This window comes from Cyprinodon variegatus, unplaced genomic scaffold (genome assembly GCF_000732505.1).
Source record: "Cyprinodon variegatus isolate N-32 unplaced genomic scaffold, C_variegatus-1.0 Scaffold59, whole genome shotgun sequence".
NCBI lineage: Eukaryota > Metazoa > Chordata > Actinopteri > Cyprinodontiformes > Cyprinodontidae > Cyprinodon > Cyprinodon variegatus.
The window spans coordinates 1,586,290-1,598,457 of record NW_015150512.1 but is presented as its reverse complement, the minus strand read 5'-3'; the positions used below and the strand labels follow the sequence as shown (position 1 = coordinate 1,598,457).

The 12,168-nt window shown below is 39.0% G+C and overlaps 1 protein-coding gene across 1 annotated transcript in view; it reads right to left on the bottom strand.

Annotated features, from left to right (window-relative positions):
• The window catches only part of LOC107082707 (ATP-binding cassette sub-family A member 1-like), a 47,524-nt gene extending 39,125 nt beyond the window's left edge, over nucleotides 1-8,399 (bottom strand). Inside the window, exons 1-3 of the mRNA XM_015371502.1 lie at nucleotides 8,195-8,399; nucleotides 2,049-2,159; nucleotides 1,698-1,791 (exon numbers count right to left, since the gene is read on the bottom strand). Of these exons, the coding sequence (XP_015226988.1) occupies nucleotides 1,698-1,791; nucleotides 2,049-2,114 (160 nt within the window). The 5' untranslated portion in view covers nucleotides 2,115-2,159; nucleotides 8,195-8,399. The remainder of the gene's footprint in view (nucleotides 1-1,697; nucleotides 1,792-2,048; nucleotides 2,160-8,194) is intronic.
• Nucleotides 8,400-12,168: the final 3,769 nt, after the last annotated feature.

Below are 12,168 nucleotides of genomic sequence, written 5' to 3'. Positions count from 1 at the left end.
AATTGTGTCATTTTATCTTCCTTTTATTGGCAGTTAGTTGTTTTATTGCTTTTCTGTACAGTAGTTTGTGATAGTTTTGTTTTAGAAAAGAAACTCAAATGTAAACAAAAACTAGGATACAAATATGTTTTGCATCTTTTTTTTTCTATTTAATGTGATTTTTATTAATATTTCGGCTTCTTTCTGGGTTCTCAAGCGGTCCCCTAACATGGCATAAGCCAGATTGATCTGGGTATGTCAATTTGAATTCTACACAGTACCCATCTGGAAAGCCTCCTGTAGAACCTGTTCACAAAAGGGAGGGACACGCAATACAACTGTAAGCTGATTGGGTATCTGCCTCCCAAGTCAAGCTTTTAGCCAATCCCAGCAGCAGTAGAAGCTGCGATGGATCCCATTCTTGATTTGTTTTACGACTGCCGCAGTTAACTGATAAATCCCACTCTTACCAAATATGGTCAGATGGAGCGTGCAAATATATTTTCCATACAAAAAGGACCAAACTGTATGGTTTTGTTAGTTTTTTAAAGGATAGCGGGTATTCTAGCTAGAACCGGAGCACCCAGTATTAGCCTTCCACTTCTGGTTGATGCGGAAGGCTGTTTATGTCACACGTCATGCAGACGTCACTGCATTTCATTGGTCCAAACATTTCTGTATTGAGGATAAGACATCTGTTTGCTTCTGGCAAATGCATTTTTGTTTTTTTGTGAATTAACAAATCTCATGACAATTTATCTTGCTTGTAAGCCTTCCTAAAGAGTCCAAAAACATAACTGTAAAGCTAGACATCCTCAGAAGGTGTCCCCGGTTCCTCTGTCCTTACATCCAACTACCAATTAGACATGTTCCAGTTACTCGACGGGTGGAAACCGAGGTTCTGTTCAGTTTTTCGGTTGGAAACTTTTGCTTTTCTAAAGTAGTTATTTTTTCTGGAGTCTTCGTTGCAGAAGTTTGGGTGAGAGACCAGCAGAACATCAACCCTGTGAGACCCACAGCGCACAGCATCTACAGACCTTTGAACTGTGTACAGTACCCGATCCTGGATCAGTCAGGTGATAGCAACCACATGTTAACACACTCTCTGCATACAGAAATTTTTTCATCAAATTCCCAAAAACCCCAAAGAAATCAGCAGCTAAGATGTTCACTGTGCTGAAAACCAACACCAGTCCAGCAGAATATTTAGAGCGCTGAAACCTGCAGTGTAGCCTTCCTGAGCTGAAGGTTCAGGTTGGAGTTAATACAAGCCCAGCCTTATCTGCTCCTCACTACATGCTAGAAAGAAAACAGATCAAAGTCGTCTGCCTCATGCTGAAAACCCGTGTCGATCTGTGTCCTCAGACTTCCAGCTGAGACAGAACATCTGCAGCAGAAGAAGCTCCAGCAGTTTGAACCCCTCAGCATGTCCTCCTGAACACTTCATTCAGCAAACATGCCAGGAGAATCTACAGCTGCCTTTTACCAACAATCATGAGGATATAAAACTTCATTATAAGAAAAAGATAGTGGGCTGTGGTCTACAGGTTGAATTTGAGGTTAGCTAAAGAATAAAATGGATTAAGGCTCTCGTTTCTATCAAATTCTTAGGTTTTAAATTCTAAGCGGCCGATCAGAATGGGCCCTAATGTGGAGCAAAGGGAAAATCTGTTGTCCTCAATTAGGACATCAGATGTGCATTCTGGTTCTAAACTCACACTCATGCTGCTCGTAGGGTGGGTAGTTGAGCCGCACTGCAATGAGGATGAAGAAGATGAAGAGTGGCCAGATGATCTCCACCAGAAGCTGGAGCTGGAAAAACAAAGGCATCGATACATTGATCAGTACCTATGTCAATGGGATTTATTGTTCTACAGTGGGGAAATTCAGGTGTGTCAGCAAAGCAAACAGGTTAAAAAAAAAAAAAAAAAAAAAAAAAAGGAATCAACAATTAGAAAGGGACCAATCCAAGTAGAAAGGAACAGTAGGTGACTGAACCGAGCAGGAAGGAACTGGAAGTGACCAATGCAACTAGGAAGTGATCAATCATAGCAGGAATGAGGACTGACCGTCTGTCGGCGTCTGTAGGTGAAGTTCTTCCACAGCAGCAATCCCAGCTGTGTGGACACAGACATGTCTGCAGCCGCCGCCGTGCAGGACTGATGGCCAGCCCGCGCTCACTGAGAGTTAAACACAAACACAGAGGGGGCGGGGTCAAAGGTGAGCTGATACTGAAGCTGCTGATCACACACACACTTATCAGATCAGCAAGCGTCAGCTTGAAACACACTGTTAGAAGAAACTCAACTCAAACTGCTCTGAGGTCACGCATATTAACATTCAACCACTCAGGTAGGCTCAGAAGGTTGAGGCTCACCTGCACCTCAACAGTCTGTTTTCTGAAACCACAACTGGAACAGAGTGAAATCTATATAGCCTTCATCTTTTTCTGTTGTTTTTAATAGGATACCTGCTGACAAGGTTATAAAGCACAGCACAAAAAACTCACAAAAATATGTAATGAATCAACAAACAGCAACATTTCAGCAAAAGCAAATACATTATATCTAAAAACACTAAGGACAAGTCTTCTAGTGCCAAGTGGGGCAAACAGGCAAGCCCCACCCCCTGGCGCTGCACTGGAAAACAAGAAGCGTGTCCCTTTTCATGAGTAAGAAGGGCGGTTTGGTGAGACAATCAACCGGTTCCTTTAACATCTCTATCACAGTATTTAATTGGGGTCTTAGATTGGGAAAAATCCTCTTTCTTTATTTAAAAAAAAAAAAAAAGAAGTGGAATCCTTTGCAGTTCAACCTGTTTTTTTCTGACATACTGGCTGCATAGAGGATCCCTCTACAGACCACCAACTCATGAGATCAAATAATGTGTGTATGTGCCCCGTACTCTCCAACATAACCAAGCTGGGCGGTACACACAACAATGTAGATGCTGCTTTCACAAGCTCAAAGCAGATCGCAGTATCACTTTACCCATCTTATGTACTCTGGATCTAATACCATGAATAAGTACACCGTTTTTACTGACATGTTTTATTTGTTGTCCTTTACACCCAAAATGTGTATTTTTGGATGAATCTGTCCAGTTTGCTTTGAGAGTCAGAGATTTTAGTTAGTTACTTCTCTAATCTGGATATTTTCTCCTTTGCCATTGTCTCGCTTCCTATCAGGCTCATGATATTCCCCTCAACTTCCTCCATAGTACTGACCCAGACAGACCAGGGGTCTATCCTGATCAGAGCTACAGAGACAGTTGCAGAGAATCTGCTTGTTCCTGTTCACTTCAACACCTTCTAAAAGCTACCAAAATCATAGGAATGCAAATACAGATCATGCATACTTTGTCCTTCACTAAAGTCAATCGGAGGTCTGAGAACTGCCCCCTAGAGATGGCTCTCCCCCATTTCCCCCTAAAACCAACATTGCATGCTCAGCTCAAGGTATATACGTAAATAAACCTTGATGGAGGAGAGGGCTTTTTCGCCATGTCACTGTAAAACCTAACATTCAGTGTATTAAAATATTTTAAGTGAACAGAGTCCGACTCTGATCGACTTGTTCATACTCATCTTAAATAAGCAGTGTGCACTACTGGACAGAAAATATTTAGTATTTGAAAGGGGTGGGACCTTGCTCAGATCAATGTGAGAATGAGACCATATAACAATGAGGCATTAAATGCGACCAGTGCAAGATATACCGGTATAAATATATTTTAGCCACCTGATACAATCCATTCCCCCTTCAATGATCTTCATGAAATGGATTTTCCGTTTACATTTTTATCTACAATTCATAAATATTCCAAAAAAAGTTCAAACCAAAACCACAGGACTTTGTTTTCTCAAGTTTGAAGATTTTTCGCTTTCCATCCAGAAAGCTTTCTCAATTCCAAATGTCTGGAACAATGCAACTCCAGACATTTGGAATTGACAAGTGAAAATACATTTCATAAAGATCATCAAACCAACAGTCAGATTTATTTGAACTATTTTGGATTTCAAAATGTAAAATAATAAATGTTTCAAACATAATATAGAAAAATAATGACAGTTTCAAAATTCACAGGATTTTTACATTTTTTTCTCCATGTTATGGGGGAGATGGATTATATCAGATGGCTAAAATATTTGATTTCCCTCTCATAACTCTGGAAAATAATGATCAAATGTCACCAAATTTAAAGAGTTTGTTGTTGCTGAAGAGAGAAACAAATAACAGTTAAAGACTTGCAGGTACATTTATTTAATCCCACGTTATGGAGGGGGAATTGTAATATAGTATATTATATTATATATTATATTATATTTTACATTAGAACGGGATTTACCAGAAAGTCTACTCTCTCATCTTCACCCTCAGTGCTAAGAACCTGATCTCCTAGAATCCTAGATCCTCCCCTGACCATAAGTAAGGTTGCTGTTACAATCAATGATGTGTGTTCACTTATGGACATCAATACTGTCAAACCTCTTAACCTTATGTGTTTATTATGCATCATATTAAAAAAATATTGGAACACCAGTGTCTTTGATTTTGGGAGCTTTTAGCAGCTTCAATACATATTATACGCATAATGCATAAAGAGTCAATTGGGATCGAAATTGGCAGCTCATTTAGAGTAGCTGAGCTAAAAACCTGACCCTGTAATCAGTCAACCAACCACATTTTGTTGGTGTAAGTAACTCAAAAGATTGATAAGTATAAATTAAGTCAATTTATAATTACAAAGAAACCTGGATTTAAAAAGAACACATAAAAGATAAAAAAAAAAAAGGGATGTATAAGCTTTAAGTAAAGTTGGCATATTTGAAAATAAAAACATGATAAACTTACAAGCTCACAAAAATATCCTTATATAAGAAGTAGATTTGTTGACTCATATTTTTCGAGGTGAATCGGTTTTCAAATAAGTTCTGAGTTTAGCCAACTTATATGTGTAGTACAGGAAACACTGTAGCGAACATTAAATGAATGTTTTCTGGAAGACCAACAAAGTATAAATTAAGGCTTTCACAGAAAAGAGCCCTTAGTGACAGCCTCTCTGGGTGAAGCTGGATGATTCCCCGTATTTGAGACTCTAGATCCCTGCAAGCTGGTAGAGGCACTGGCTCTCCGCAGAGGCTCTGACAGCCAGTGCAATGCTATGCATCATGGCTAGCATTGGCATTAAGGGGGATGGAGGAGAAAAACCATTGAGTTGGTAGGTTTCCTCCTTGGTTAAACTGGAAGCAGTCAGCGCTGAAGAGGAGGCCTGAGTCTGGCACTAAATGTGGGCCCTCAAAGCTGGTTCTACTCACGTCTTCAGGAAGAACAGCAGGAATGGTTTCCATCTTCTTTTAACTCTTAGTCAAATCATGTCCATGCTAAAATGGGCTATACTTCATTGATCTTAATGATGAGATTGGAAAATTATCCATGTCTATGTAAGGAATATGAAGAAGATGGAGTGGCAGCCGAGTGGTTAGGACATAGAGCTTGGAATCCTGAGGTTCTGAGTTCAAGCCGACTCCAACATCCTGCCACTCTGGATCTATGAGCATGACCCTTAACCAGTGATTGCTCCCAGGGCTCCCCACGATGGCAGCCCACTGCTCTCAAAGGGGATGGGTTAAATGCAGAGGTACATCTCTCCAATGTGAGATAATTGAAATTCTATTATTATAAACTTCAATCATTATAGTATCCATCATCCTCAGACTGATGGGTAATTAGAACTATTAAACCTGCATCCATTTCAACATCATCACAGACCACTGAGTAGTCAGGTTGTCAGCCTGACTCCTTGGCTACATATTTTCTAGTGAAATTGGACAAATAGCATTAAGAATACCGACACACCTGGTGAGAGTAAAGATAAGCTGACATGGGGTTAAACTGGTCAGCGCGTTTACCTTCAGTGTGCTGGAACAACCACAGAGAGTTGCTAAAGCAATTCTCTGAACCTACTGGCTCTGAATCTGAATCAGGTCTCCTTCACTGAACAGTTTGACAGACATGCATGGTCATCCCTAAAAGGATTCTGAGCCGGTTCTGATGGGACAGAAACATATTGTATCTGCTGTGTTGTTCAGGGAGACTGATAATAATAATTGAAGTTTATTGATTTCATATTGGAGAAATGTACCTCTGCATTTAACCCATCCCCTTGGAGAGCATTGGGCTGCCATCGTGGTGCGCCCGGGGAGCAATCAGGGGTTAAGGATCTTTGCTCAGAGACCCAGAGTGGCAGTCTGTGGGAGTGGGGCTCAAACTGAGAACCTCAGGATTCCAAGCTCTGTGCCCTACCCACCAGGCCACCACTCCCCTGCAATGAATTGTGTGGCTGATATTTCTGGCCGATACTTGCATTTATGTTATATGATTGCCGTTCGTGATTAAATGCCTGCATTCTCTGAATTAATTGGTGCATTCAGCAGCAATCCCCTATCATTAACTGAGCTGTTCCCTGTCTGAAACTAACCGTCTGATCAGATTAGTGATTACAGGAAGGTGTAAACAGCCGAGTAGGTTGGGGGGCTGAGGTAATCTACACGTGTGAAGTGGCAGCCACCCCCACTCAGGCCCACTGTCAGTGATTAAACACAGCAGGGGGGAGATTCATCAATGATGAAATCAAACTGATTAGCATCAATCGGTTCAAAAACTAGTCCACCTGGTATACATCAACATCACCTGATCAGAGCTCAGGAAGTAAGGATCCCAGAGGATTGCTGGGAATATTGTGAATACTCAAGACTATTGGAAAACTTGGAATGCAGAAACTGCTTTTTGTGAAAGTAGTCTTTATTAGTTACTAAAGGAGTCTGTATTGGATGTTTTCAAGTTCTATAAGACGGCCAGAGACCATCACTATACAGAGAACAGGCTTAACATGTAGAGGGTCCCCGAATGCTGGAAGCATCATAATAAGGAGGATATGTTGTGTTCTTCTCATAGTTAATGAGCAATCATGTTGGTCTGTTCTTATGTAGAGCTTTACACTAATTTCAGTCATTCACATATGTTCACGCCCTGATGTGGTACACAGTCTCTTCCATGATTCCTATGATCCAAATGCATTAAACTGCATCAGATAAAAGACAGTTACAGTTCTGATCCAGATCTCTGATGTAGGACCCAGATCTGGGTCAGGTCTAGACTCTGGATTCCAAACTTCTAGTCCAGATAAGGCTCCCTTGTGTTCTGTTACTTTGAGGATTTAAAATGATCAAGATTCTAAAATTCAAAGGATATTTTACTTTGACAAGGATTTTTTTTTTAAGAGATAATTCAAGTTTTGAACCAACAAAAAATTGTGTTCTTTATGAAGCATAGAGTAATTCAGCACTGCCCCACTTGTTCCTGCACACTGCCAGTCAGCTGGCTGACTTTGATTTTTGAGTTACCTGATGCTTAAAAATTGGGAAAAACAGTCCAAAAGGGAATTCTTAAATCGGCGTCACCCACCGTTGGGATTCAAGTTCTGGCATTTTTTTGTTTTTGCACATCAATTAAAAAAAACAATCAGGAACTATTTCTAACAAAAAGATTCTTGCTAGAGCCTAAAATCCTGTTTAGAATAGGCTCTTTTACACTGTTCTCTATTCTGGGGGATTACAACACTGAGTCATCATTGAGTTTCTGTGTGAATGGTAAAGAGGTCAGAGTTCAAACTAAAACAGTCAGGAATTGGACTTAAATCAAACGAAAAGCAGCCTTCTGTCAAAGAGTCTTCAGAACCATTGATCCAGACTAGTTTAACAGAGAACATAGAGTATGGATCAAAGGAAGGAATGAGGAAAAAACATGACCTTCCTCGTGCTGGATGCATGATTCCGAATTATTTCATTTAAAAATTAATCTTAAACCAAAATATTTATTTTTCTGTGAAGAAGAAAAGAACATCTCTGAATTCTGCTGCTTATTTTCTTCTGATCACTACAGAACAAACATCCAAACATTTGAGGGAGCTAAAGATAAATATGGCAAGAAACTGTTCAAATCCGCAGAATATAAGGTCTAAAGTCAGGCTTAAACTCTGAGCTCAGGCTGAACCATGCTGGCTGTAGGGTGAGAGAGCGCCCCCAGCGGTTCAACCACAAACTGCACCAGTCTTAAGTTTTTGTTTCTCCTAAAACTTTTCTTTTCAAGATTAAAACTTTAATAAATGGATAACAACGAAATAATCTGAGGCAAAGCTCAAAGTTTACTCTCACCTCGCTGCGTTTCTGCAGAGCAGACTCTGATAAAGCTCTGTAGTGCCAAAAACTCTCAGGTTTACGCTGCTGGTTGGGTTTCTTCTAACCCACAGCGCTGCGTGTCTCCAGAGAAGGAACCCACGCACACTCACAGGTTCCGGCCTGGCACCCCTCAGTCCCGTCCTGTTCCCGAACTACCTCCTCTTCTCAGCCTTCCAGCATCTACTCATCAAACCTGCAGCAACAGGACTATAAGAGAACCTGAGCGGGTCAATTAAAATAATCAATCAAGCTGCTTCCGGGCTGCACTGTCACAATAAGAGCCCAACAAACCCAACACTGAACTCGTTTAATTGGAAATAGAATTTTTTTTCATTGGACTATTCTGGATTATTGTTCTAATTGTTAAACTTTGCAAGTTCCAGTTCTGTAATCTGGGTTGTACCTCCTCTCCATCCAGTCCATCAGTTAAGAAAAACAAGTTTCAAAGGTTATACTGCAGGGGTCTGCAACCTGCGGCTCTTTGGACCCTCTACAGCGGCTCTTAAAAGTGGCTAAAATGTATATAAAGAGCTTAATAATGTTCTAGTCTTAAACACTTTGGTGGTTTTTATAAGACAGAAAAGAATGACATTAAATAACCAGAAATATGTTTTTAGAACCATTTTTCTTTTCATTAACTTGGAATTTATTTTATAATATTATTTTAAAAGCTAAAAAAATACATTATTTATTGGCAAGTAATGTCCTATACGAGAAAATAAAAAAAAATAAAATAAAAATAGGTGTTTTTTTTTTTTTTAAAGTCAGATTATATGTTTTGGTTCTAAACAACTTTTACTTGGGGGTTAAGTGGCTCTTTGGATATGAAAGGTTGCAGGATCCTGTTATACCAGGACAGTATCCGTCTATTAAAAGAGTTTGATGCATGTGTGATACAGGTGGGTTCCTGTTCGCCTAAGACTTTCACAATAAGAGAGACTCGACAAAAGACTGGTTCATAAATAATCAGGATGGGAACCAGTCATTGGACTTCCTGTAAAGTAAGTACTTTGAAAAAAGAAGAAACTGTAGGGGATTACAGCAGTAGAATAGACAGTTTACACGAGGAGGACCAAAATCTTCAAATACATTATAATTATGCCAGTCATTTTGGGGCCCCAGGCAAACTTTATTTAGTCCTAGTCCCCTTTTTTCAGTCCGAGTGGGCCCTGACTGTTAATGATTTTAACTTTACTTGATATGTACAGAAGGTTCTGGGTTCAATTCCCGGCCCAGGGTCTTTCTGCATGGAGTCTGCTTGTTGTCCCTGAGTATGCGTGGGTTCTCTCCGGGTGCTCCTGCTTCCTCCCACAGTCCAAAAACATGACTTTTAGGTTAATTGGCTTCTGTAGATTCTCCTTAGGTGTGAGTGTGTGCGTGAATGGTTGTATGTCCTGGCGTCCTGTCCAGGGTGTACCCTGCCTCTCGCCCATTGACAGCTGGAGATAGGCACCAGCACCCCTCACGACCCCAATTGGGACAAGCGTGTAAGATAATGGATAGATGGATGATATGTACAGCACTTTGTGACAACTGTGGTTGTTTTAAAAGGCTTTATAAATAAAGTTAAGTTGAGTAGGGCCTACTCCTTCTCCTTGCATCCAAGGCTGAATAGTTGTGCCGATTCTTTGCTCAATAACAAATACACATGTTGGTCTGGAAGAAGCTGTCAAACAATGGGCACGAACCCCAATGCTCTATACGAAATGGATAATGTGTCCATATCAGAAACACTGCTGCCCTGTATAGGATGCATGGCTTTTCACTGCTTCAAGGAGAAGATGATATAGATTTAAATATCCCTATATGACCTCTATTTAAAGAGAATATACACAATACTTGAATTGAAAAATATATTTCATTTTTTGCTTCAGCAATGAAAACTTTGCTGTAAATTGATGCTAATTAAAAAGGAAGGTTATATATTTTACATTCAAAAATGTTATTTGATTATTTGAAAAGTAGCCAAAACATTAAAAAAGCATTTCGCTAAAGATCATCAAGCATATAAGTTATTTAGAAAAACCTTTATCTGAATTCTTGGATCATGCTAAAGAACAAAAGCTAAACTGATATAAAGTTGATTGTCTTGAATCTTTGATAAATGGTAAGATCCTAAAAACACAGATTATTTTATTCATGGTGAGAAATTTTCAAATATTTTTAACATTATTTAATATGTTTATGAAATATTCTTTCATAAATATGTTCTGATTCTTCTTTGAAACTGAAACTGATGCACTGAGCATCTGTAGCATCTATAAAATGCTTCCTGTAGAGAAAAAGGCCTTAATTTGTAGAGTTTAAATATAATATCTTCATCTTGAACATTTTTTGGACACTTTTTTGTCTTTGTTAATGTTGCAGTTATTAAGAACTATTTGAATAAAACAGTATTTATGTTTTACTTTGAGTAAAACATAGATCTATTACACTTATTGTTTAGAAATATAAAACAATAAAAACAATCAGAACGGATTACTTAATTAATTGTAATTAGGCTACTCTTTTTTTTCTAATACTGCACCTTAAAAACCCAGAGTTGAATGTAGAGAATCAGTAAAATAAGGCACCAGCAGATACACCCTGACTGCAGCCATGATTATCTAAAACACCATTTAATGTGATTAGTTTAGGGATGATTGGTTTAATTTCGACTTAACATAGTAATATATATTTTTTTATACTTTTATGCTGGAAGCTCCCAGACACGTTTTCTGCTGTTTTTCATCATAACCAGAAAGTTCAGATTTATTTTCTCTCTGTTGTTCCTCGTGATGGCCGCGGTGATAATTAAAACAAACCTCCACCTGACGTTATTCTGGGTTAATAGATAATATAGCTATAACTTACATTTTTCCCTGATCTAAGTCAGTATTTAAACATAATCGCTATCTTTATTCTGGATCAATCAATTTCTTTCTGTTCCATGTCCGCAAAGACGCACCGCGCTCCAAACTCTGAGGATGACAGCTGCTATGAAATCAGCCGTGCTCCCATTTTGCAGTTTTATTTTATTTTTATTGATTGACACGGCAGGACTACAGAAAAGTTCATCTTCCCCAGACAAACTACCAGTCGGTCCCCGCGCTGCCCTGGTGTGCGCAATTACTATTTTTTCCTGTCCAGCTGTTCTTCCCATTCATTGTTGCGCTATGGTGGAGCAGGTTAACCTGACAACAGCCAGATGCATGTAGGCGGAGCGAGACATGCATCTTACATGCATCTGGCTGTTGTCAGGTTAGGAGCAGGTTGCAATTATATGAAAAACAGTACAAATACTCTGATTAGCTTTCGATACAAATATTTACATTTGATGTAATATATATTGGGGCCTAATGTATAGGTTGCTTTTAAAAAGACACAAACGAGTCTTTTGTGCGTTCTGTGGTTATTCATAAAACTTGCGGTGTTTAAACCAATTTTTACCGAAAAAAACAAAAAAGGTTTACAGATTTTACATTTTATTTCAGTATAATATGAGGAAAAAATTGTGACTTTTTTTCTCAGACTTCTGACTGAATTCTGACAAAAAAAACAAGTCAGAATTCTGAGAATAAAGTCAGAATTCTGAGAAAAAAAATAGAATTCTGAGATTAAAGTCAGAATTCTGAGAAAAAAAGTCAGAATTATGAGAAAAAGTCAGAATTCTGATTTTTTTCCCCATACTAAACTGAAATAAAATTTTAACATCAGTTAACTTTTTTTCCCCCCAGTGGCCCTAATCCTCTTCCGTAGAATTCTGACTTTAATCACAGAATTTTGGATTTTAATATAGATGGGCACTATGAAGGAAGAGATGTGTGAGCACTCAGCTTCACTGACAAGGATGTGAGATGTTTGAGAGGGCCATTAACACTGGTGGAAAATTATGGAATTAGGCGACTTTTTACATGCCCGAGGGGTCCCTGGTGATGTTTGGAAGAGATGGCTACAGCTTGATGCTAACA